General features: G+C 46.5%; 1 protein-coding gene across 2 annotated transcripts in view; it reads right to left on the bottom strand.

Moving 5' to 3' along the window:
- RILPL1 (Rab interacting lysosomal protein like 1) overlaps positions 1-25195 on the bottom strand; it is an 83264-nt gene that overhangs the window by 46328 nt on the left and 11741 nt on the right. For both annotated transcript variants that reach the window (XM_075322765.1, XM_075322767.1), the window contains exons 3-5: positions 24004-24122; positions 18630-18854; positions 14720-14892 (exon numbers count right to left, since the gene is read on the bottom strand). In XM_075322765.1, the coding sequence (XP_075178880.1) occupies positions 14720-14892; positions 18630-18854; positions 24004-24122 (517 nt within the window). The remainder of the gene's footprint in view (positions 1-14719; positions 14893-18629; positions 18855-24003; positions 24123-25195) is intronic.

Below are 25195 nucleotides of genomic sequence, written 5' to 3'. Positions count from 1 at the left end.
TGCTATAATAAGAATTGGGCAAAGCTGAGAAACCCCTTAGGCTATGTGCCCACGGGGACAGTGTCCTGCGGATATATCCGCAGGACATACCGCAGGAGCTCCCAGGAAACCGCAGCACAACTTTTGTCTGTTTCCATGCTGCGGAATGTCCTGCGGATATGGTGCGGGCATTCTGCATTGAGGATACAGTACCATGGCTTCGGCACTGCATCCTCAATGCAGAACAAGTGCTGGAGTGATCGGGTGTTCATACTTACCTCCATCATGCAGCACCTCGCTTTCCGGCGGCCGGGTCACTTTGTCAGCGTCTGCAGGAGAAGGTGGGCGGGCCTGAACTAGCTCCGGCTGTCACATGACCGGAGCTCGTGCAGGCCCCGCCCACCTCTTCCTTCCTGTACCTGGATCCACCGCGCTGCTGTACACCGGACGGAGAAAGTGACTCGGGTGTTTGCTATCAAGGCAGGTAAGTATATGGGACCCTGCGGAGAAATCCGCAGGAATAATTGACATGCTGCTGATTTTTCCGCAGGGAAATCCGCATTATTTCCGCTGCGGAAAAATCCTCAGCGTGGGCACAGCAGTTCCCAAATTCCATAGAAATGGCTGGGGAGTAGTTGTGCTGCAGATTTTTGAAAAATCCGCGGAATTTCCGCAAAAAATCTGCGGCAAATTCTGCGCATTTTCCACAGCATGGGCACATAGCCTTAAAGCTTTAGCCTCTTCTACACTCAAACGCACTGCTCACCAATTGACTGGTGTTCTGCTGGGGCCAGAGAGCTCTAATGACTGACAGTTTGGACTGAGAAAATGGGTGCACGGCTGGTCTGAGCTGAGCCTCCTCTGATGCTGCAAGCAGATACAGCTTTTCTTCTGGAACATAAGACGAGTGTAGGGGCATTGAAAGCAAGCAAAGCCAGCGACCAGGCCAGCACCTATACACCAATGGAAAGAGCTCGCAAGCACGTACACCTTGAATAGGAAACCTGCCACCTCTGATATACTACAGTATACAGTAACGAACAGTGAACAATCAGATGAAGAAAACAAAACCTATGGTTTTTGAAAATGAAGTTGAATAAAATTGTAAAGTTGCTTGTTTTTAAAAGCAATTTACAATTTGCTGTTTAAGAGACGAAATTACCGCTTTAAAAGGGAATCTGTCACCAGGTTTTTGCTCCCCATCTGAGATCCGCATAATGGAGAGACAGAGACCCTGATTCCAGCGATGTGTCACTTACTGGGCTGTTTGCTGTCATTTTGATAAAATCAATGCTTTCTCGGCAGCAGATCTAGCAGTTATTCAGAGCTCATGAATATGCTGGACTACCTGGCAGCATGCCAAGTAGCAAAGTAGTCTTCGAATGATCTACTGCTGATTAAACTGTGATCAAAATTACACTAAGCAGCCCAGTAAGTGACATCGCTGGAATCAGGATCTCTAGCCCTACATTATGCTGCTCTCAGATTGGATGGCAAAAACCTGGTGACAGATTCCGTTTAAAGGCAATGTGCAATATTAAGAAAGAAAGAAAGAAAAAAAAATAAAAAAATTACCGTATTTTTCGCTTTATAAGACGCACCTGATTATAAGACGCACCCCCAAATTTGGTGAAGGAATAGAGAATTTTTTAATTGGGTCCGTCTTATAGTGCCAGTGTCCGTGTAACAAATCATATAGGGTATATGTCCCTCATAGTCCCCCATCCTAAAATTAGCCCCCTTAATCTGGATATGGCCACCTTATATTGAATATAGCCCCCTTGTGCTGGCACACGTCCCCCAGTGGTGCCACATGTCCCCTATGGCTGGCACACGGCCCCCCCCCCCTGTGGCTGCACACACGGCCCCACCCTGTGGCTGCACACATGCTGCTGCTTTTAGTAAAATAAACTCTTTCCTTACCTTTTCCAGCACTGTCCTGTCTCGTGACTCCCTCCTCGGGGTTGAGCTCCGGCCTCCTGCCTCCACTTCCTGGTTCTTGCTGCCGGTCATGTGATCGGCACGGCAGAGTGATATCATCTCTGTGTGCCTTATCACAGACAGCTGCAGCAGGAGACCGGGAGATCAGCGCTGGAGGTAAGTAAAGCTTTTTTTTTATTTTACTATGGGCAGCAGCACGGGGGCCATAGCTAACACAAGGGGGGCATGTGCGATGAAAGGAGGGCGAAGGCAGATATAATATGCGCCGCTCCCCCAGCCCATCGCCGTAGTGCGCTTTCAGCACCACGGAGATGGACAGCGGCTGTGCATATTATATGAGCGGGAGCAGGAGATCAAACGCTGCCGCTCGCAGCTGTCACCTGCCCCCAGCACCGCTCAAGAGCTGCCACCACCTCCCCTGGACTCTGTAGTGTGTGCGTGTATACATACACATAATATACATATATATAATATAAATATACATACATACATATATTATATATATTATATATATATATATATTACACATACACCCCCCCCCGTATATTCGGATTATAAGACGCACCCCCTACTTTCCCCCAAAATTTGGAGGAACAAAAGTGCGTCTTTTACAGCGAAAAATACGGTAAGTTAGAAAATGAGGCACTGAAGAAATATATGTACAATGTACTTGGTTGTTGAGTAAGTAAATTATTAATCTAGTTTTAAAATAAAATGATATACAAAATTAATAAAAATAAAAAAGGCGTATAGAGGCATCACACATCTGGTCATGCATAGCTGGGTCATCGGGTGCACAGAGTTCAGTTTTTTTTTTTTTTTTTTTTAAATCAGATCATTTTTATAAAACATAAAGCAAACAGGAATACACATTGCATGACATGTATACACTTATAAAAAGAGAGATTTAAGTGTCGCAATGTTCTGCAGACGTCCAAACCTTCCCTCCGTACAAATATACATGACCATTTTAAAACAGTTAAAACAGTATAACTGCATAGATTAATACAAAACAAAAAAAAAAAAAAAAAAGGTTAGATTTAACAACAGTGCCTCTGTCCAGCTTAAAACTCATTTGCCAGCCGCATCAGTCTATAGCTTATTTCTGTTTATCTGACATGCGGTCCTGAACCAATGCACCAGAGGAAAACCCGGGCTATCCTTCCATGGTTGTCAAATTTTGTAAAATGTACTCAGTGCTTTACTTTTTAAGCAAACTCCTCTTTTCAGTCTAAGGACATTATTCACCTTACTCTTAAGCTCCATTATAGTCGGAGGAGAGGGGTCCAGTCAGTAGTACGCCAACAATATCCTTGCTTGATAAAGAATACATACTATACCCAAAGCCACTGGAGAATTGGGATCCGTCCCCCTCTCCTACAAAACCTACCAAATAGATACGGGGCAAGGCCTATATTTGAATATGATAAACCTGTTCTATAACTCCCAGGATTTGCCTCCAGAACCCGGTATGCCCACATTCCCCCACACATTAAATTGGCATGGTCTTGCTCACATCTGACACATAGGGCTGAGACCAAAGGCACAATTTTACACATGCAACTAGGCGTTCTGTATATCATAAACAACTGACAGCCTCTGACACTCCGAAATCGCCATTTTAGGAATCTGCTCCAATATAGCAGACCATTGGTCCTCAGTTAAAGAACCTATGTCCCGCTCCCATTTATTGTTGGCCGTTAGCGGATACCTATCCAAATGAGCAGGCAGTCTCATATATTAGGCCTCTAGAGGACTCAGATATAGCCAAAGTATGCAACATAGAGTTATGTGTCACATTCACAGGGCCCGACCTCCCCTGCTTCTCAAGTGCATGTCATAACTGTAGGTATTGATAGAAAAAAGCGAAGGTGAAATTCAGTCCGCAGTTATTAAAAATTCTTAACATTATTTTGCAGAATATGGGACACCAGGCAGACCCCTCTGACTTCCCACCCTTTAAATCCTACAAGCTTCTGAATTTCTTGCAGATCCGGGTTCCGCCATAGTGGCCAATACTCCATAGGCCCACTAACCCTGAGCAGAAGTTTAAACCAATTCCATACCTTGAAAATAATGGCTAACGTTGGATATCGCACTCTGTTTACTTGTCGCTGTCCCACCTCCAGCCGACTGTAAAGGGGGCTTTACACGGTAGCGATATCGCTAGCAATTTCTAGCGATAGCGAGCGTGTAAGTACCCGCCCCCGTCGCGCATGCGATTGTGATCGCTGCCATAGCGAACATTATCGCTACGGCAGCGTCACACATACTTACCTGGTCGGCGTCGTTGCTGTGACTGCCGAATAATCCCTCCTTCAAGGGGGAGGGACGTTCGGCATCACAGCGACGTCACCGCAACGTCACTAAGTGGCCGGCCAATGAAAGCGGAGGGGCAGAGCTGAGCGTGATGTAAACATCCCACCCACCTCTTCCTTCTGCATTGCGGCCGGCGGCAGGTAAGGAGACGGTCCTCACTCATGCGGTGTCACACATAGCGATGTGTGCTGCCGCATGAGCGATGAACCACAACGCTAAACAACCCTTACCGATTTTTGAGTTTGGGACGACCTCTCCATGGTGAACGATTTTCACCATTTTTGAGGTCGCCTAAGGTCGCTGGTAAGTATTACACGCTGCAATATTGTTAATGACGCCAGATGTGCGTCACTAACAATGTGACCCCGACGATAAAACATTAACGATATCGAAGCGTGTAAAGCCCCCTTAAGGGTAATTCCAATCCGAGCCTTCTCTCACCAGTTACATCACAAGCCCCCTGCCATGGCCAGATTTATCTATGTGTGAAAGGTGCGGTTGCACAGGGCGCCGGACAACAGAGGGGGCGCCCAGGGAGCAGCAATTCACTTTCACTTTGCTGCTCCTTTGGTGCACAGGCTCCAGCAGAGGGCACCGTCCCGTCCAGTTTTCTCAGCACAGGAGGCAGAGACAGAAAAAGAGGCTGTGCATAGGAGGCTGTGTGGGGTCTCCTGCTGTGCATAGGAGGCTGTGTGGTGGCTCCTGCTGTGCATAGGAGGCTGTGTGGTGGCTCCTGCTGTGCATAGGAGGCTGTGTGGGGGCTCCTGCTGTGCATAGGAGGCTGTGTGGGGGCTCCTGCTGTGCATAGGAGGCTGTGTGGGGGCTCCTGCTGTGCATAGGAGGCTGTGTGGGGGCTCCTGCTGTGCATAGGAGGCTGTGTGGGGGCTCCTGCTGTGCATAGGAGGCTGTGTGGGGGCTCCTGCTGTGCATAGGAGGCTGTGTGGGGGCTCCTGCTGTGCATAGGAGGCTGTGTGGGGGCTCCTGCTGTGCATTGGAGGCTGTGTGGGGGCTCCTGCTGTGCATTGGAGGCTGTGTGGGGGCTCCTGCTGTGCATTGGAGGCTGTGTGGGGGCTCCTGCTGTGCATAGGAGGCTGTGTGGGGGCTCCTGCTGTGCATTGGAGGCTGTGTGGGGGCTCCTGCTGTGCATTGGAGGCTGTGTGGGGGCTCCTGCTGTGCATTGGAGGCTGTGTGGGGGCTCACTCATCCCTACTCCTGACCACAGCGCCAACAGATTAACCATAAACCGAATTAGATATCAAGGTAAATTATTCATAAACCAAAGAGACTAAATTACCTAAAAAAACATTTTATTCACATATATGCCACAAACAAGGTACACATATTAAAATTAGTGATGAGAAGAAAGGTGGGAATCAATCTCCTCTAATCCTCACCCTTCCTGTCATACAGGGGTCGACGTCCTAAAGTTTGTTGACGCCCCCGTTCCTCGTCGACTTGAGTCCTATACTGACCCTCCACTCACTAAGAGAAATACCATGTGTCTAAATTAGAAGTGGGTAAGGTGAAACACCCAAGGTCAGAACCACAGAGCTAGTATGTGACATCAAGTAATAAAAGGTACTTAATTTCTGTCAGTAGATGTCATGGAGTATCTATGGGAAAGGGTCTGACTCAGTCGACTGTCAATCAGAAAAAACAATAAAGAAAGACTGTTGCTGCATTTTGTCCAGGATGCACCCTACGCGTTTCGCCCTCTTATCAAATCAGTAGGGCTCATCAGGGGTATGGCAGCATAGATCCTTGACATTTATGTAACAGCTACAACCATTAATATTAAGATGATACCAGGGAACTCATATTGTTAAAAAGTTCCTCCACCAGGATCAGGACCAAGACATCAATTGTATCTGAACATCAATAGCATATATAATCAGCACGCCAGAGGGCCTATCCAAAAGGTCCAAAATCACACACATGTGTATCTGGCAAATACAAGATCAAAGAATGTGTGAACTACATACGTGCATCTTCCCTCCTCGGATTAAAAAGGTCAGCACGTATATATGTACCTAATATAGATGAGCATATCTGCGGACTCATCCAATGGTCCAAGCTCATTCACATGTGTATCTCACACAGATGATATAATTCAGCACGTCTGAAGACTTAACCACCAGTCCAGGCTCATTCATGCATGTATAAATGAAGTCCATTCACAGGAGACAATACCCCTTTAAGAGATGAATACGTTTCCCAAAAATAAGAATACCACTATGGTGAATCCTGATCCAGTGCGGCCAGTTAATGGTGAGACAAACACCTCTGATCAATCAGTGTATCCTGGATAACGATGTGTATCCAGTACGGGTGTCTGCTTAAGCGCCAACAGAACAAGTATTCAGATGATGCCAGTGTCGGCCGATTACTTGTTCTGTGTACCCCTGTCTCTCTGCATCCATCGCAGCGTGTGTGGGCTTTGAGGTCAGCTGAGTTCAGTCCGGCACTGGAGTCCACTGATCTCAACTCAGCTGAACTCCAGTCCACACACGCTGCGATGGATGCAGCGGGACACAGAACAAGTAATTGTCCGACACTGGAGTCTGCTGATCTGAACTCCTGACCACACAGCCCGCACATGGTCACATGTGATCGGCAGCAGGTAGTGACTGCTGTTAACCTGCATCCATTGCAGCGTGTGCGGGCTGTGAGATCAGGAGTCAGCTGACTCCAGTGGCGGCCGATAAATTCTGTGTCCCGCTGCAGAAGGATCCGGTAAAATAACAATTGCGGTTGCACGTGTTGCACGTTTAATCCACAGGATCCGGTCATATGCGGTTTGCATTTTTTTGTCTACAAGCAAAAAAAAAAAAAAAAAAAAAACGCTGATGTGAAAGTAGCCTGCAAAATGCATGCCACACCGATGATACGGACGACACACACAGAGACTAGGCAAGAGGGGAAAAAGCAATCTCATGACCCCATCATTTTTTCCCCCAATTATTTATTTTTTTTCACATGTTGCGCCGGCTAAGGCTGCTTTCATACATCAGTTTTTTGCAATCAGGCACAATCCGGTGAAAAACGGTTAAAGCCGGATCAGTTTTTTTCTACATTGAATTGTATTCGCGCCAGATTGTGCCTGATGCCCTTGTGTTGCATCCGTCGTGCACGGATCCAGCGAAATTTATGTGTGTCCAGCTGCCGAAAAAGACGCAGCATGCAACGTTTTTTGGCAGCAACAAAAAAAAAAAAAAAAAACGGAGAGCGCCGGATCCGGCGTCATGTACAATGAAAGCTTATGGGCGCTGGATCCGTCGTAAAGCGGCATACAACGCATTACAGCGACTGATTCGTTTTTTTTCTACTCAGCATGCTCATTAGCACAACGGATCCGTCCAAAAACTGAAGGAACTGATGGAAGAAACTAATGGAACTGATCTGATTTTTCTCCTGATCCATTGCATCAGTTTTTACACCGGATTGTGCCTGATGCCAAAAAAGTGATGTGTGAAAGCAGCCTAATCATAATTTACACAAGATAATGATAATACAGTGGAACCTCGCTTAACGAGTAACCCAGTTAACGAGAATTTCGCTTAACAAGCAAAGCTCTCTGTAAATTTGTAACTCTGTTTACAAGAAAGCTTTGCTGTACGAGCAAAATACTCACCGCACACACTTGCGGTTCCGTACATCCACCGCGCTCTGACCCGCACTTGCAGTCCACACAAACACACACACAGTATTATGCTCACCTTACCTTCCGTTCCACCGCCGGCCTCATGGTTCTTGTAGTCCGCCGGTATATCGCGACGTCCTCGCGGCGAACTACAAGACCCAGGAGGCCAGCGATGGAACGGAAGGTAAGGTGAGCATAATATGTACCTTCCGTTCCATTGCCGGCCTCCTGTAGTTCGCCGCTCCACTGCAGGCTGTGCATCGGCAACCATAGTGACGAAGCAGGAACTTCCGCTGTCACAGCTACTCAAAGGCAGCGCGCTGGCTAATCAGAGGCAAGCGTCTCCTGCCTTTGACGTCAGCACTCTGGCAGCGGAAGTTCCTCCCTCGTCGTTATGGTAACTCGATACACATCCCGTACCGGAGAACAGCAAGTCCCAGGAGACCGGCGATGGAACGGAAGGCAAGGTGAGAATAATATGTGCGTGCGTGCTTGTGTGTTTGTGCATGCTTGTGTGTGTGTTTGTGCATGTGTGGAATGGCACAACAGGGGACCAGGATGGGACATTTAACAAGTTGTGGAACGAATTATCTGCATTGCAATGATTTCCTATGGGAAATCTTGCTTTGCTGAACGAGTAACTTGGTTAAGAAGCACACTCCCAGAATGAATTGTTCTCGTTAACCAAGGTTCCACTGTACTCAGTTTCTTCTTGAAAATTATTGCAATCACAAATTCTTTGGTATTATCTTCATTTATTTTGCTTGCAACGAAAAAACACAACACAAAAGAGAATGAAACAAAAATTAAATCATTGATCATTTCACACAACTCCAAAAATGGGCCAGACAAAAAGTATTGACACCCTTAGGCGGGCTTTACATGTTGCGACAATCGCTACCGATATATCGTCGGGGTCACGTCATTAGTGACGCACATCCGGCGCCGGTAGCGACATCGCAATGTGTAAATCCTAGGTGCGACGATGAACGAGCACAGAAAAACAAACAAAAATCACTGATCTGTGTCACGTCGTTCATTTCCATAATGTCGTTACTGCTGCAGATACGATGTTTGTCGTTCCTGCAGCACCACATATCGCTGTGTGTGAATCCGCAGGAGAGACAAACATCTCCTTACCTGTGTCCACCGGAAACGCGGAAGGGAGAAGGTGGGTGGTTATGTTGTGGAGGTCACCTGAGCTGTAGTATGTTTGTTTAAACGTCATAAGAATATCTGTGTATATAACTAATCAAAATGTAGATGTAGATGCAAAATTATCTGTGTCTATGTAGCAATTGCACAGACCTATAGTATAATTTAAAGTTGTATAGTCATGAAGGAGTTAACCAAAGATAATGAAGCCAAAATGTGAAGCTACAAACTTATCAGTAGTGTCCACACAGAAAGAATGTTTTAATGAACAGATGTATTGTACAAATTCTGGGAGAAAATGGGGAGTGAAAAGCACTCCTCGTTAGCTTCAAGGTTATTCATGCTTGCGGTATAATTGGATCTATCTTATTAAACTAGTTCAGTTGGTGACGCTGGCTGAAAGAAGGGAATTTTGTTTACTTACCGTAAATTCCTTTTCTTCTAGCTCCTATTGGGAGACCCAGACAATTGGGTGTATAGCTACTGCCTCCGGAGGCCACACAAAGTATTACACTTTAAAAAGTGTAACCCCTCCCCTCTGCCTATACACCCTCCCGTGCATCACGGGCCCATCAGTTTTGGTGCCAAAGCAGGAAGGAGGAAACTTATAAATTGGTCTAAGGTAAATTCAATCCGAAGGATGTTCGGAGAACTGAAACCATGAACCAAAAGAACAATTTCAACATGAACAACATGTGTACACAAAAGAACAACAGCCCGAAGGGAACAGGGGCGGGTGCTGGGTCTCCCAATAGGAGCTAGAAGAAAAGGAATTTACGGTAAGTAAACAAAATTCCCTTCTTCTTTGTCGCTCCATTGGGAGACCCAGACAATTGGGACGTCCAAAAGCAGTCCCTGGGTGGGTAAAGGAATACCCCGATAAAAAGAGCCGACAACGGCCCCCTCCTACAGGTGGGCAACCGCCGCCTGAAGGACTCGCCTACCTAGACTGGCATCCGCCGAAGCATAGGTATGCACCTGATAGTGTTTCGTGAAAGTGTGCAGACTAGACCAGGTAGCCGCCTGACACACCTGCTGAGCCGTAGCCTGGTGCCGCAATGCCCAGGACGCACCCACGGCTCTGGTAGAAAGGGCCTTCAGCCCTGAAGGAACCGGAAGCCCAGAAGAACGGTAGGCTTCAAGAATCGGTTCCTTGATCCACCGAGCCAAGGTTGACTTGGACGCCTGCGACCCTTTACGCTGGCCAGCGACAAGGACAAAGAGCGCAACTGAACAGCGCAGGGGCGCCGTGCGAGACACGTAGATCCAAAGTGCTCTCACTAGATCTAACAAATGCAAATCCTTTTCACATTGGTGAATTGGATGCGGGCAAAATGAAGGTAAGGAGATATCCTGATTGAGATGAAAAGGGGACACCACCTTAGGGAGAAAGTCCGGGACCGGACGTAGAACCACCTTATCCTGGTGAAATACCAGGAAGGGGGCTTTGCATGACAGTGCTGCAAGCTCTGACACTCTTCGGAGTGATGTAACTGCCACAAGAAAAGCCACCTTCTGCGAAAGACGTGATAGAGAGACATCCCGCAGCGGCTCAAAAGGTGGTTTCTGAAGAGCCCGGAGAACCCCGTTGAGATCCCAGGGTTCCAGTGGCCGCTTGTAAGGTGGGACTATGTGGCAAACTCCCTGCAGGAACGTGCGGACCTGCGGAAGCCTAGCTAGACGCTTTTGAAAAAAAACACGGAAAGCGCCGATACCTGTCCCTTAAGAGAGCCGAGAGACAAACCCTTGTCCATTCCGGATTGAAGGAAGGAAAGAAAAGTGGGTAAGGCAAACGGCCAGGGGGTAAAACCCTTATTGTGAAAGTGACTAAGAGAGTTTCTCAGCTAAAACTGCAAACTCTGTCCCTGTCACCTGGACAGAGGAAGCCGGCGGTTCTACCTGGGCCGAGGGTCCCCCCAGTGCCCCAGGCTCCGGCTGAGCGAGTGCCACAGGGGCCGAGCATTGCTCACAGTGAGGGTAGGTGGAACCTGCAGGTAGCATAGCCGCACAAGAGGTACAGGTTGCAAAATAACCCTGTGTCTTGGCACCCTTGCTCCTTGTGAACGACATGCTGTTGTCTCCCAGGAGCGTGATCACTGAGGGTATATAGCCACAAGCTAACAGTACAGCCGAACCAAGAAAAAGTATACAAATATAATATATACAAATATAATATAGATTATATATATATATATATATATATATATATATATATATATATATATATATATATATATATATATATATATATATATATATATATATTATATATTATATATATACAGTTCGGCACCCAAGGGGGACCAGCACCGGAGACCGGTGTGGCTTACCGACCGCTCAAGCGGTGTGTGGCCACCAGATTCCCTGCCTCGGGTCTCCCAGAGCTGCAGCCAGAAGTCCTCCACCGGCAGGATGTGCTTAAAACATGGCTGTCGGCATTCACAGGGGAGGAGGGAGCCGTGGGCGTGTCTAAATAAGTGCGGGAATCTGGTGCCCCAGGGTGATTAGTGAGGGGGGAGGAGGACACCTAAGCGTGCTCCAGCCCTCACTGTCGGCGTCACGCCGACCGTCCCGCCCTTACCCCTGACTGGCAGGCCCGGGGGCGGGAGTTTAAGGCACTAGGCCGCAAAAGCCGGGGGCTAAAGTTAAAACAGCGGCCGGCAAGCAGGCGCGGTCGGCGCGGTAGTCCCGGTCTCACACCAAAAACACCGCAGCCGCTGCAGCATCTGAGGCCAAAGTGCTCCATGCACCGTCCCCAAAGGGGACACAGAGTACCTGTTGATGCAGGGTCCTGTCCCTGATGATACTCAGTCTCCTGTCCGTCAGAATCCCACAGGGGCTGCGGAGGGAGCCCGGTCCCAGTGCCTGGATGACCGGTTAGGATCCCACTTCTCCCAGAGCCCCTAAGGGATGGGGAAGGAAAACGGCATGTGGCTCCAGCCTCTGTACCCGCAATGGGTACCTCAACCTTAACAACACCGCCGACTCAGTGGGGTGAGAAGGGAGCATGCCGGGAGCCCTGTTAGGGGCCCTCTTTTCTTCCATCCGATACAATCAGCAGCTGCTGCTGACTAAACTGGGAGCATGAGTGCATGTGTGCCTCCTTCAACACAAAGCATAAAACTGATGGGCCCGTGATGCACGGGAGGGTGTATAGGCAGAGGGGAGGGGTTACACTTTTTAAAGTGTAATACTTTGTGTGGCCTCCGGAGGCAGTAGCTATACACCCAATTGTCTGGGTCTCCCAATGGAGCGACAAAGAAAGAGAGCATGTCTGTGTTCTTTGTCTTATATACATTGATTGATAGATATATATTATATATTATATATAGGCACTGATATACAGCTAATATGGCATCGTCTGTGGATATCCCAAATGAGGACTCCATTAGCAGTCTTCAACGCAAATTCCTCCCTTGACAATGTCCCGCTCATCTCCGCCCCTCCGCTTCTATAGGCCGGCCGCTTAGTAATGTTGTGGTGACGCCGAACGCACCTCCCCTTTGAAGGAGGGATTGTTCGGCGGTCACAGCGATGTTGCCGACCAGGTATGTGCGTGTGAAGCTGCCGTAGCGATAATGTTCGCTACGGCAGCAAGCACCAGATATCGCATGAACGACGGGGGCGGGTGCTATCGTGTTAGACATCGCCAGCAGTTGCTAGCGATGTCGCAGCGTGGAAAGCCCGCCTTAGCCTAATACTTGGTTACAGGAAGCGGTTGATCAGTTATTTTGGCTAAAGGTTGTGCAACCATCAATGAGTTTCTTACAATGCTCTGCTGGAATTTTAGACCATTCTTCTTTGGCAAACTGCTCCAGGTCCCTGAGATTTGAAGGGTGCCTTCTCCAAACTCCCATTTTGAGATCTCTCCACAGGTGTTCTATGGGATTCAGGTTTCAGGACTCATTGCTGGCCACTTTAGTAGTCTCCTGTGCTTTCTCTCAAACCATTTTCTGGTGCTTTTTGAAGTGTGTTTTGAGTCATTGTCCTGCTGGAAGACCCATGACCTCTGAGGAAGATCCAGCTTTCTCACACTGGGCCCTACATTATGCTGCAAAATTTGTTGGTAGTCTTCAGACTTCATAATGCCATGCACACAGTCAAGCAGTCCAGTGGCAGAGGCAGCAAAGCAACCCCAAAACATCAGGGAACCTCCGCCATGTTTGACTGTAGGGACCATGTTCTTTTCTTTGAATGCCTCTTTTTTTTTTCCTGTAAACTCTATGTTGATGGCTTTTCCCAAAAAGCTTTACTTTTGTCTCATCTGACCAGAGAACATTCTTCCAAAACGTTTTAGGCTTTCTCAGGTAAGTTTTGGCAAACTCCAGCCTGGCTTTTTTATGTCTCGGGGTAAGAAGTGGGGTCTTCCTGGGTATCCTACCATATATACAGTCCCTTTTCATTCAGACGGATAGTACGGGTGGACACTGTTGTACCCTCGGACTGCAGGGCAGCTTGAACTTGTTTGGATGTTATTCGAGGTTCTTTATCCACCATCCGCACAATCTTGCGTTGAAATCTCTCTTCAATTTTTAATTTTCCTTTCACATCTAGGGAGGTTAGCCACAGTGCCATGGGCTTTACACTTCTTGATGATACTACGCACCTTAGACACAGGAACTTTCAGGTCTTTGGAGATGGACTTGTAGCCTTGAGATTGCTCATGCTTCCTTTAAATTTGGATTCTCAAGTCCTCAGACAGCTCTTTGGTCTTCTTTCTTTTCTACATGCTCAATGTGGTACAAACAAGGACACAGGACAGAGGTTGAGTCAACTTTAATCCATGTCAACTGGCTGCAAGTGTGATTTAGTTATTGCCAACACCTATTAGGTGCCACAGGTATGTTACAGGTGCTGTTAATTACACAAATTAGAGAAGCATCACATGATTTTTCAAACTGTGCCAATACTTTTGTCCACCCCATTTTTGATGTTTGGTGTGGAATTATATCCGATTTAGCTTAATGTTTTATTTTTTTTTTCTTTTCATTGAAGACAAATTAAATGAAGATAATACCAAAGAATTTGTGATTGCAATCATTTTGAAGAAGAAACAGTATTATCTGACAGAATTGCAGGGGTGCCAATACTTTTGGCCAGCATGTGAGAACAAGCAGAAGATAGCCGCTTTCTTCCCCTGGTTGTGCAGAGCTGCGAGCTTCTGCTGTCTCTATTGTGATTGCTGTCAGTGCATCCAAACTGGGAAGAGGCAGGGAGGAGTCATTGGGTGGAGAGGAGAGCTGAGTGGGTGTGTTAGATACAGCCCTAGAGCCACAAAGAATTATGGGAGTTGTAGGAACTGAACCCAGGAAGTCAGAAGAGAGATTAACCCCATCAGAGCTGGAGCCAGCAATGAGGATGTGCCGCTAGAGCACGATAAAAGGTAATATTGCTGAAATAACATAATAGATGTGTGGAGAGGCACATATTAGCAAGATTTATGAGAGAAAAAAAAAAACAAAAAAAAAAAAAAAAAACAAAACAGTTTTGGTAACTGGACAACTTTTTTAAGCCTCCAAACAGGTCTGATCGGAGTAAGAGTTCCCCATGAAATTTTGACATGTAGCAGCGAATGATCAGATACACTTCTGTGCAGGTAGCAATCTGTATGTACGAGGTCAGAAGTGAATTACCAACAGCCAGGTCTATTCAGAATTCAGTTATTTACTATTATTTTTATCATACCTTTTATAATATGCAAGTTCTTCCTGCAGCATAAAGACTTTGGCTTTCAGTTCGTTCCTTTCATGCAAGACATCCCTCAGTTCTTGCAATGTAAACCTGGGTCGATTGGAGTCTTTAAGCTCCATAGACAGTTTCTCAGAGTCAAAAATACAATCTTCACTTATGGCTTCAGTCTAGAAAAACAAAACATCAAAGCACAATCAGATTTATGACTTTAGGTTGACTGTGTTCCACGTCTTGCAGGTGACTGCCACATCATCTGCTAAGAAGTCACAACCCTCCCTTCTTAATTTCTCCATTAATGTCCCTTCTCTATTGTTTCTTTTCAGTTTCCCTCTTCAGAAAGAACAGGGGACCAGAGTTCACTGTTCTCTCCTGGATGAGGAGTGCAGACTGGATGAGTTTAATAGAGCATGGGGTTGCTCATGTGGCACTCCAATTACTACACCAACGAAGTAAGCTGAGCGCAGTGAAATGCTGGTCTATCCTCAGTGTATACTATATGGAGATAAGGTATGCACACCAGTGACTATGTAAGGGGAATACATGTAATAGCAGAAACTGCTATGTGAATACTGACATGAAAAATCCAATAGCTATATGTAAGAATGAAGGTATGAAAAATGGAACCTGCATTACTGCCATGAACATATGAATCAAGAGAAATTTAGCTATTGAATTGATCAATGCAACAGAGCCCCAACACTACGCCAAAGTATTTCTCTACGTTGGGGTCCCTAGCTAGTGTGTGTCCTCATGCAGTAAAAAAAAAAAAAAAAAAAACTTACCGTGTATGGGTATGGGAAGCTGAGACCCAGGCTATATATACGTATAATGTGGACTGGCTTGGGTGGGGCCGGGTTCACAAACGAAAGACTACAAATTAATCAAAAATAACATCTGGAACACCATACTGAGTCTGAACTGGGTGCAACAAAACCTAAAAAATCTACACTATGTGGAGAGAAGGTATGCACACCACTGGTGGACTTTCAGTCAAGGGTGAACCAGGATGTAAAGGGAGGCGGCATGGGCAGGGGGTGGGGTGTAATACACAACTTCCCCTTTGGTAGACCATGGAATCTTAGCATTAGGACCATATTATTCTGGGTTGCCAACCGTTAAGACATTCCAGGAAAGTCCATAAAAATAAGGAACTTTTTTTTTTTAACTGAAGAAACTTAAGCAGAATATATTTTGACTGTAGTTATTTTACAAATTGTTCAGCTGATGTATTTATAACAGTATTTAGGATTGTAGACATGAATCACTTATGATTAAGAGTATGTGCGCACGTTGCGTTCTGGCGTGACAAATAAAATGCAGCGTTTTGTCACTGTATGTGCATTTAAAAACGAATGCAAAACGATGCGGTTTTGATGCATTTTGAATGCAGAATGGATGCTTGCTCTCCCACAGCCAAAGAGGGAAACGCAGCCAAAACACAGATAATAAGTGACATGTTGCTTTTTAAAACACATCGATTTTGTAAAAAATTTGGCATCCAAAACCGCTGCGTTTTAAAACGCAACATGTGCATGGAATTTGCTTGTCATAGACTTTGATGGGGACGCACAACGCATGTGTTTACGCTTCAGTTTAAAACGCTGCGTAAACGCATGAAAAAAATGCAACGTGCGCACAGACCCTTAAAAAGGTTTTACAATTTGTCCATTAAAAAAAAAAAAAAAAAAAAAACAACCCACACACAAAACAGTTCCTGGAAAATGACAGTATTTTTCGTTTTATAAGACGCATCGGATTATAAGACGAGATGAAGAGATATCTCTCTATCACACACACACAAAGGTTTGAACACCCCTTCTGATTCAAAGAGTTTTCTTAATTTTCATGACACTGAAAATTGTAGATTCACTTTGAAGGCATCAAAACTATGAATTAACACATGTGTAATGCAATACTTAAAAAAGTGTGAAACAACTGAAAATATATCTTATATTCTAGGGTCTTCAAAGTAGCTACCTTTTGCTTTGATTACTGCTTTGCACACTCTTGGCATTCTCTTGATGAGCTTCAAGAGGTAGTCACCGGAAATGGTTTTCACTTCGCAGGTGTGCCCTGTCAGGTTTAATAAGTGGGATTTCTTGCCTTATAAATGGGATTGGGACCATCAGTTGTGTTGTGCAGACGTCTGGTGGATACACAGCTGATAGTCCTACTGAATAGACTGTTAGAATTTGTATTATGGCAAGAAAAAAAAGCAGCCAAGTAAAGAAAAACGAGTGGCCATCATTACTTTAAGAAATGAAGGTCAGTCAGTCCAAATAAATTGGGAAAACTTTGAAAGTGTCCAAGTGCAGTGGCAAAAACCATTAAACGCTATAAGGAATGTGGCTCACATGAGGACCGGCCCAGGAAAGGAAGACCAAGAGTCACCTCTGCTGCGGAGGATAAGTTTATCAGAGTCACCAGCCTCAGAAATCGCCGGTTAACAGCAGCTCAGATTAGAGACCAGGTCAATGCCACACAGAGTTCTAGCAGCAGACACATTTCTAGAACAACTGTTAAAAGACTTTGTGCAGCAGGCCTTCATGGTAAAATAGATGCTAGGAAACCACTGCTAAGGACAGGCAACAAGCAGAAGAGACTTGTCTGGGCTAAAGAACACAAGGAATAGACATTAGACCATTGGAAATATGTGCTTTGGTCTGAGGAGTCCAAATTTGAGATCTTTGGATCCATGTCTTTGTGCGAGGCAGAAAAGGTGAACGGATGGACTCTACATGCCTGGTTCCCACTGTGAAGCATGGAGGAGGTGTGATGGTGTGGGGGTGCTTTGCTGGTGACACTGTTGGGCATTTATTCAAAATTGAAGGCATACTGAACCAGCATGGCTACCACAGACTCTTGCAGCAGCATGCTATTCCATCCGGTTGGCGTTTAGTTGGACCATCATTTATTTTTCAACAGGACAATGACCCCAAACACACCTCCAGGCTGTATAATGGCTATTTGACTAAGAAGGAGAGTGATGGGATGCTACGCCAGATGACCTGGCCTCCACAGTCACCAGACCTGAACCCAATCGAGATGGTTTGGGGTGAGCTGGACCGCAGGATGAAGGCAAAACTGCCAACAAGTGCTAAGCATCTCTGGGAACTCCTTCAAGACTGTTGGAAGACCATTTCCGGTGACTACCTCTTGAAGCTCATCAAGAGAATGCCAAGAATGTGCAAAGTAGTAATCAAAGCAAAAGGTGGCTACTTTGAAGGACCTAGGATATAAGACATATTTTCAGTTGTTTCACACTTTTTTGTTAAGTATTTCATTCCACGTGTTAATTCATAGTTTTGATGCCTTCAATGTGAATCTACAATTTTCATAGTCATGAAAATAAAGAAAAAACTCTTAGAATGAGAAGGGGTGTCAAAACGTTCGGTCTGTAGTGTATATATGTCTGTTTTATAATCCGGTGGAGGTGGGGCGGCAGCAGAGTGTGTGGGGGGGGGGGGAGGTGGGGATGTCACAGGAGGCAGGGGCGGTGCTGGAGTACAGCAGTGGGGCGTCTCCTCTGCTCTGTGCTTGGGCGGCCGCTGCTGCTCTGTGCTGGGGCGGCCTTCGAAGAAATGGCGGCTGGAGTCGGCCCTGCGCAGATGAGAGCTTGAGCTTCATCTGCGCACGTGCCAACTGTGCGCGATTATTCGAAGACCGCACCGCCGACATCTTCAGAATGTCCCGTGCCTCGCTGCCAGCCGCACAGAGCAGCGCCCGCAGCACAGCAATGCCCTACCTCCCGTGACCCCTCTCCACCAAGCCCCGGTAAGCTACAATCGGATTTTAAGACGCACCCCTCATTTTCCTCGCAAATCCAAAAAAATACGGTATACACTATTAAAGAATGGTACCCAGTGAGTAGACTGCGATTTACAGCCATTTTTAGCTCACCTACCTGTTCCTTTTTCTCTTCACCATTTTGCACTGGTTCTCCTTTCAGCCTCTCTCTCAGTTTAGCAATTTCCATTCTCATATTCCCAGACTCCTGCTCCTTGGCTTGCAGATATGCCTCCAGCTCCACTTTCTGCTCAATCAGTGACTTTCCCTGTGCCTCTACCACTGTAATCCGGTGTCGTAGGTCATGATTAATCTTCATGAGGCGGGTCTGCTGCTGCTGCAACTATAGTTAGCCCATAAATACATAATTAGATTTTTATCATCTAGAGCGACATAATTAAAAGTTTGTAAAATGAGCAGCTTTTTCAATGACAGCAGGTGCCGATCAGTTGATATCTGGGGTGTATATTCATAAGGATTCCTGCCTCCCCGTCCTCCCCCTCTTATTTATACTAATTCTATTATAGAATTGTTTTAGTAAGTGACTAGAAAGACCTGTGCTGATGTCATACCCATGTCACCAGAAGGGTCGGGGCCTCAGCCAATATAACTGATACCTGAAAGCAACATTTTTCTGTTATCTTAGGCCCCGCCCCTTCTGGTGACATGGGTATGACATCACCACAGGTCCTTCTAGTCACTTACTAAAACGACTAATAGAATTTGCATAAATACCAGGGGGAGGACAGACAGGCGGGGGCGGAAATCACTGTGAATATATCCACCCAAGCTGATTAGCAAACTTTATTTGCTTGTGTTTCAAAACCTATACATCCTAGCTGACAACTAAGGGTACGCTCACACGAGCGTATGAATCGGACGAGTGCAATGCATGAAAATCTTGCATTGCACTTGGACCAATGTTAGTCAATTAGGCAGAGCAGTTGGTCAGCTTTTTTCTCATCCAGATTCTGTATGAGAGAAAAGTCGCAACTGTGAAGATGTAATTTACCCTCTCACTGTATATGCTGTACAGATTCCTATTTCAAGCTGGGTTCATTGTCTTATTTGAACTACTTCTGTGTACATTTCTATTGTTGTAGGTAATCACCCCCTAAAATGCAAGGTTATATCCTCTTGAGGCACTTCCATCCCTGGGAGTAGGGGGAGGTGGGCCTAGAGTCCAACTAGTGTAAACTCTGCTTACCTGGGAGATTCAGTCAGAGTGAGCTGAAACTTGAAGAGAGCAGGAGCTCCAGCCTGTGTGGCTGTGGACACGGACGGAGCTAGGCCTGTGTGGCGGCCCGTGGGATTGTGTGGAACTCTTTGGACTACTGTAAGGACGATTGCTTTGTATTCCGGTCCGAGGATTGTCGGGAAGGGCCCCCGAATCTGTTTTACGTGGACTTATCGTGTGCTGTTCCAGTGTTCTTGTGAATAAACCTGTTGGATCGTCCCTCGGCCTCGTCCATCCTTTGCTCTGTTGTACACCCCCGTCACAAACTGGTTGGCAGCGCTGGGATCAGAGCAGAAGGAATGGAGGACAACGGCCCATTAACATCTGGAATCAGAACCTCAGAGTACAAGAACTGGACTGTGGTGAGCCTACAAATAATGGCCCGTGAAGTAGGAGTTCGTTTCAAAGGACTCTCCAAGGAGCAGCTGATTGAGGCGCTAGAAGGAGTCTGTTCGCAAAATGACGTGGAGGAAGGATCCTCACAGCAAACGGAAGAAAGACGGCAGCCGGAGGTGAATACCCAAAAAAGTCAATGGGTTGTGTGGTACAAGGAGGAGATGGCACTGCTTGGAGATGAGGCCACCATAGAAGATAAGAGGGAGGCCATGCGTGGAGCTAAAGAGAAGGAGCGCAGGATGGAGGAGATGGCACTGCTGGATAAGGAGCTCGCTGTGGAAGCCGCGAGAGGTTCCAGACAGACTGTAACCCCAGCACCCATCATGAGGGAACTTCCCAGGGTGTCCCGCAAAGACTTTAAGCCGTTTAATGAGGCTGCAGGCGACATTGAGGGCTTCTTCCAGGACTTTGAGCATCAGTGTCGATTAATGGAAGTCCCGGACAGGGAGCGTGTCCGGCATCTGGTTGGGCTCCTAGAGGGGGGAGCTGCTGAAGCCTATAGAGCTATGGACCCTCGGTGGAACTGTGAGTATGCGGAGATTAAACAGACTATTCTAGAACATTATGCTGTGACCCCAGACACTTACAGGACTCAGTTCCGTGCTTTAGCCTGTGATGGGGAAGTGTCTTTTAAGATATATGCTCATAGACTCAAACAAATATGTAATCGCTGGCTGGAGGCAGAGGAGGCCTTATCTTGGGAGACCTTCCTGCAGGTCATCCTAAAAGAACAATTCTTTGCCCAGTGCCCCGCTGAGATCCGGGAATGGGTGCGTGAGAAAAAACCAGCGACAGTGGAGGAAGCTGCTGCTCTAGCTGATGAGGTGCTCACTATCAAGCCTCAGTGGAGGGTTCTGTTGGAGGATGGAGAGACGCCTAACAGCTCCACAACACCGGATGCCCCCAGTTATTCTGTCCCCATTGTTCCCCGTTCCGCTAAGCCACCACATGTTGATACCCGTGTTAATGTGCCTCCAGTTGCTTCTACTGCACTTTCTGGAATACGCCGGGGTCCCGGGCATTTGCAGGCCTCATGCCCAGCCAGGCCATGGAGGAATCATCCTCAAACCCCTACAGCACCTTCAGGTGGGAGCCGGCCTCCAAGTTCCCCTACCCCTTACCCAAGAGGACACCTTGGATGGAGGGAGACCCAGCGCAGATGCTATCAATGTGGACAGCCAGGGCATCGGCAAGTCTCCTGCCCAGCTGTTCAAATGAGGACTGATCCTGCACCCAATCGGATTGTTAATTATTTACAGCCCAGTGCCATGGAGGAAGATGTGGCACCGTTATGTGAGGACTGGCCTAGTGACTCAGCCCCCCATGTTGCACCACCAGGAGTTTACGGGGTGCGACCCGCAGTTATGACGACTTCTGCTCATCGAGGTAAGCACTTGCAGGAGGTTGTGCTGGATGGACAGAGACTTGTTGGATTTTGTGACTCGGGTGCTTTCCTCACACTGGCTGATCCCCGAGTGGTTCGGCCTGAGGCAATCCATAGAGGACCTGGGATTGTTATTGAACTGGCTGGTGGACAATGGAGGACTATTCCCACAGCCACTGTGGATCTGAACTTTGGTTTTGGGGTCAGGCGATGTGTGGTTGGGGTGATGGGTGGTCTGCCTGCAGCTGTTCTCCTGGGCAATGATGTGGGAGAGCTACGATGCCAATTCGTGGCTGCATGAAGCCACATGTAAGTAACGCTCTGCCTGTGTGTACTTAACCAGTGACCTGTAGAGGTCCCTAGTACGTACACAAGTTGGGAGGGGGAGGGATTGTGAAGATGTAATTTACCCTCTCACTGTATATGCTATACAGATTCCTATTTCAAGCTGGGTTCATTGTCTTATTTGAACTACTTCTGTGTACATTTCTATTGTTGTAGGTAATCACCCCCTAAAATGCAAGGTTATATCCTCTTGAGGCACTTCCATCCCTGGGAGTAGGGGGAGGTGGGCCTAGAGTCCAACTAGTGTAAACTCTGCTTACCTGGGAGATTCAGTCAGAGTGAGCTGAAACTTGAAGAGAGCAGGAGCTCCAGCCTGTGTGGCTGTGGACACGGACGGAGCTAGGCCTGTGTGGCGGCCCGTGGGATTGTGTGGAACTCTTTGGACTACTGTAAGGACGATTGCTTTGTTTTACGTGGACTTATCGTGTGCTGTTCCAGTGTTCTTGTGAATAAACCTGTTGGATCGTCCCTCGGCCTCGTCCATCCTTTGCTCTGTTGTACACCCCCGTCACAGCAACATGCTGTGATTTGCTGGCGAAATCGTCTGAGACTCGCCAATACAAGTCAATGGGTGCGAAAACAAAACGGACGCTACATGGACCATCCTAGTGATGTCCATTTCTTTGGTCACAATCCTATCAAGAGAACACTCTAAATGGTCCTGTAAATCACTAATAGCTGCTGAGGAAAAAAAAAAAAAAAACACAAAACAAACACAGATTGCACACAGACAAGCACATGGATGACAAGTGAGAAGGGGGGGGGGGGGGGGAAGAATCGTCCTACTTTCCCGGATGAGAATGGGACCATTTTTTTTTCATACATCCGTGTGAGTCCAGTCTAAAGCTGGGTTTACACACTGCAACATCGCAAAGGACATCGCTGTAACGTCACCGGTTTTGTGACGTAACAGCGACCTCCCTAAGTCTCTGCTAAGTCGCTGTTGAGCTGTCAAACAGGCAAACCTGGCCAACAACTCAACAGCGATCCGGACCTGCAGAGCGACCTAGCTGGTTGTTGGGGACGTTGATAAGCAGCCTTTTGAAAGGGAAGTTGCTAACAAAGTCTCTGCAAAGTCTTTCACACACTGAAACTTTCCAGCAATGCATGCTGCACAGCTGGAAACAAAGGACCTAGGAATGGTCCTGAACGATTTGTAACGATTACAACTTCACAGCAGGGGCCGGGTCGCTGATAAGTTTCACACACTGCAACATCGCAAACAACATCGCTATTGCGTCACAAAACCGGTGACGTTACAGCGATGTCGTTTGAGATGTTGCAGTGTGTAAACCCAGCTTAAAAGGTATGTATAGAATCAGCATGACAGCACTGGCTTTAGATTGTATAGCAAAATCCTGGTGTGCTTTATAGTTTGGAAGGATGCGACTCGAGGACCCAAGTAGCAAGTCAATGAGGAACTCAAGCATTTCTACTGAAGATTTCATGGAAAAATGCTCGAGTTCCCCATTGACTTTCAGTATACTTGAGTACTGGAGTCAAGCCCGACAGAGTGTCCAACTGCTCATTACAAACAGCAAGCACCTGAGCAAGGTAGAGATATCGCTCATCACTAATGGAAAGCCAATGTACACTGCACATCAAGCATGCAGCGCCGATTAACAATAGGAAGTGCCGTGGCTGCAGTTGCCAATTGTCTCAAAGGGGGATGAGCAGCAAATGTGCTATATTTCAGATTTTGAAGCAAGACCTGGGAACTTCAAGTCAATTTAGAAAAAAAAAAAAAACCCAAAACAAACAAAAGGATCAGCGAAAAATCATGTTTTCTAACAAACATCTCAACGATCATTGATTAGAAAACAGAATATACATTGCTACAGGTTAGCATGGTTACATAGAATAATTGAATCTACGTGATTTACTTAGAAATTGTAAGAGGTTTAACTACTCAATTATGATCAAGTCACCGGAAGATTTCTAACAAAGTTAAATTCATTTACATTTACTACCAGATAGTCCGAAATAAAGGAAAACCTTTCATTTCCTGTATCCATGTTGCCCATCGGTTGTGCATGTCACCGACTTTCCTAAAGTTAACACAGATGACTGAATAATTTCCTACATAAACAAAATTTGAGAAAATGAACTGAAAATTGACCCGATACTCACAGCTTCTACATCTTCATTCTTCAGAACAAGTTCTCTGTCTTTGGCTCGTATCTCATCTCTTTGTTTGTCCACCACTTCCTTCAACTTTTTCATTACTTGCCTCTCTCTTTCTGACATGCCTAGAATTGCCCAAGACAAGAATAGTAAGAGGATAGCTAAGAAACTACTATGTGAAAAGAAAATTCCTTAAAAACAAATTAAAAATAATGAAAGAGTAGGCAGTGTTAAAGGGTTCAAAACAGAACAAAAAAGGTCTTGAAATTTGCCCAAACAACATCATATCGCCAGATCAAAATTGACTCAAACAAGCACCAATATCAAAGTACAAAAAAAAAAAAAAAGAGTATTTTATTAAGTATCACAAAAGGTGCAAGGAGATGGAAAATACATATAATAATACATATAGTAAAATAGATAGGACAAACAACAGATGAGGGTGAAAGAAATATCCCCACATCTTCCCAATTAATACAGCCAAATAAAGCTCATGTATGATAGTGCCAAAAAGTAAATATGCCTTCCCAGGTACAAAAGATATTCACTAGTGATGAGCGAGTATGCTTGTTACTACTCGGTACTCGCACGAGTATCACTGTACTCGGGCTACTCGGCGGGTACCGAGTAATTTCGTGATACTCGTGCTTTACTCGTGGTCTTCATTTCTGCATGTTGGCGCTCTTTTGAGAGCCAGCCCTCATGCAGGGATTGGCTGGCAGACCACTGCAATGCCACAGCCCTGTTAGTTGTGGAATTGCAGTGATTGGCCGGCCTGCACAGCGTGACCGAGCCTTTATACCGGCCGGCGCGCTGTGCTCTGTACACAGCCATCTCATATTCCCTGCTTTCCACGCCCACAGGCGCCTATGATTGGTTGCAGTGAGACACGCCCCCACGCTGAGTGACAGGTGTCACACTGCACCCAATCACAGCAGCCGGTGGGCGTGTCTATACTGTGCAGTAAAATAAATAAATAAATAATTAAAAAAACCGGCGTGCGGTCCCCCCAATTTTAATACCAGCCAGATAAAGCCATACGGCTGAAGGCTGGTATTCTCAGGATGGGGAGCTCCACGTTATGGGGAGCCCCCCACCCTAACAATAACAGTCAGCAGCCGCCCAGAATTGCCGCATACATTATATGCGACAGTTCTGGGACTGTACCCGGCTCTTCCCGATTTACCCTGGTGCGTTG

The sequence above is a fragment of the Anomaloglossus baeobatrachus genome, chromosome 1 (assembly GCF_048569485.1).
Source record: "Anomaloglossus baeobatrachus isolate aAnoBae1 chromosome 1, aAnoBae1.hap1, whole genome shotgun sequence".
Classification (NCBI taxonomy): Eukaryota; Metazoa; Chordata; class Amphibia; order Anura; family Aromobatidae; genus Anomaloglossus; species Anomaloglossus baeobatrachus.
Note: the sequence above shows the minus strand (reverse complement) of the source record. Positions and strands in the feature narration are given on the sequence as shown.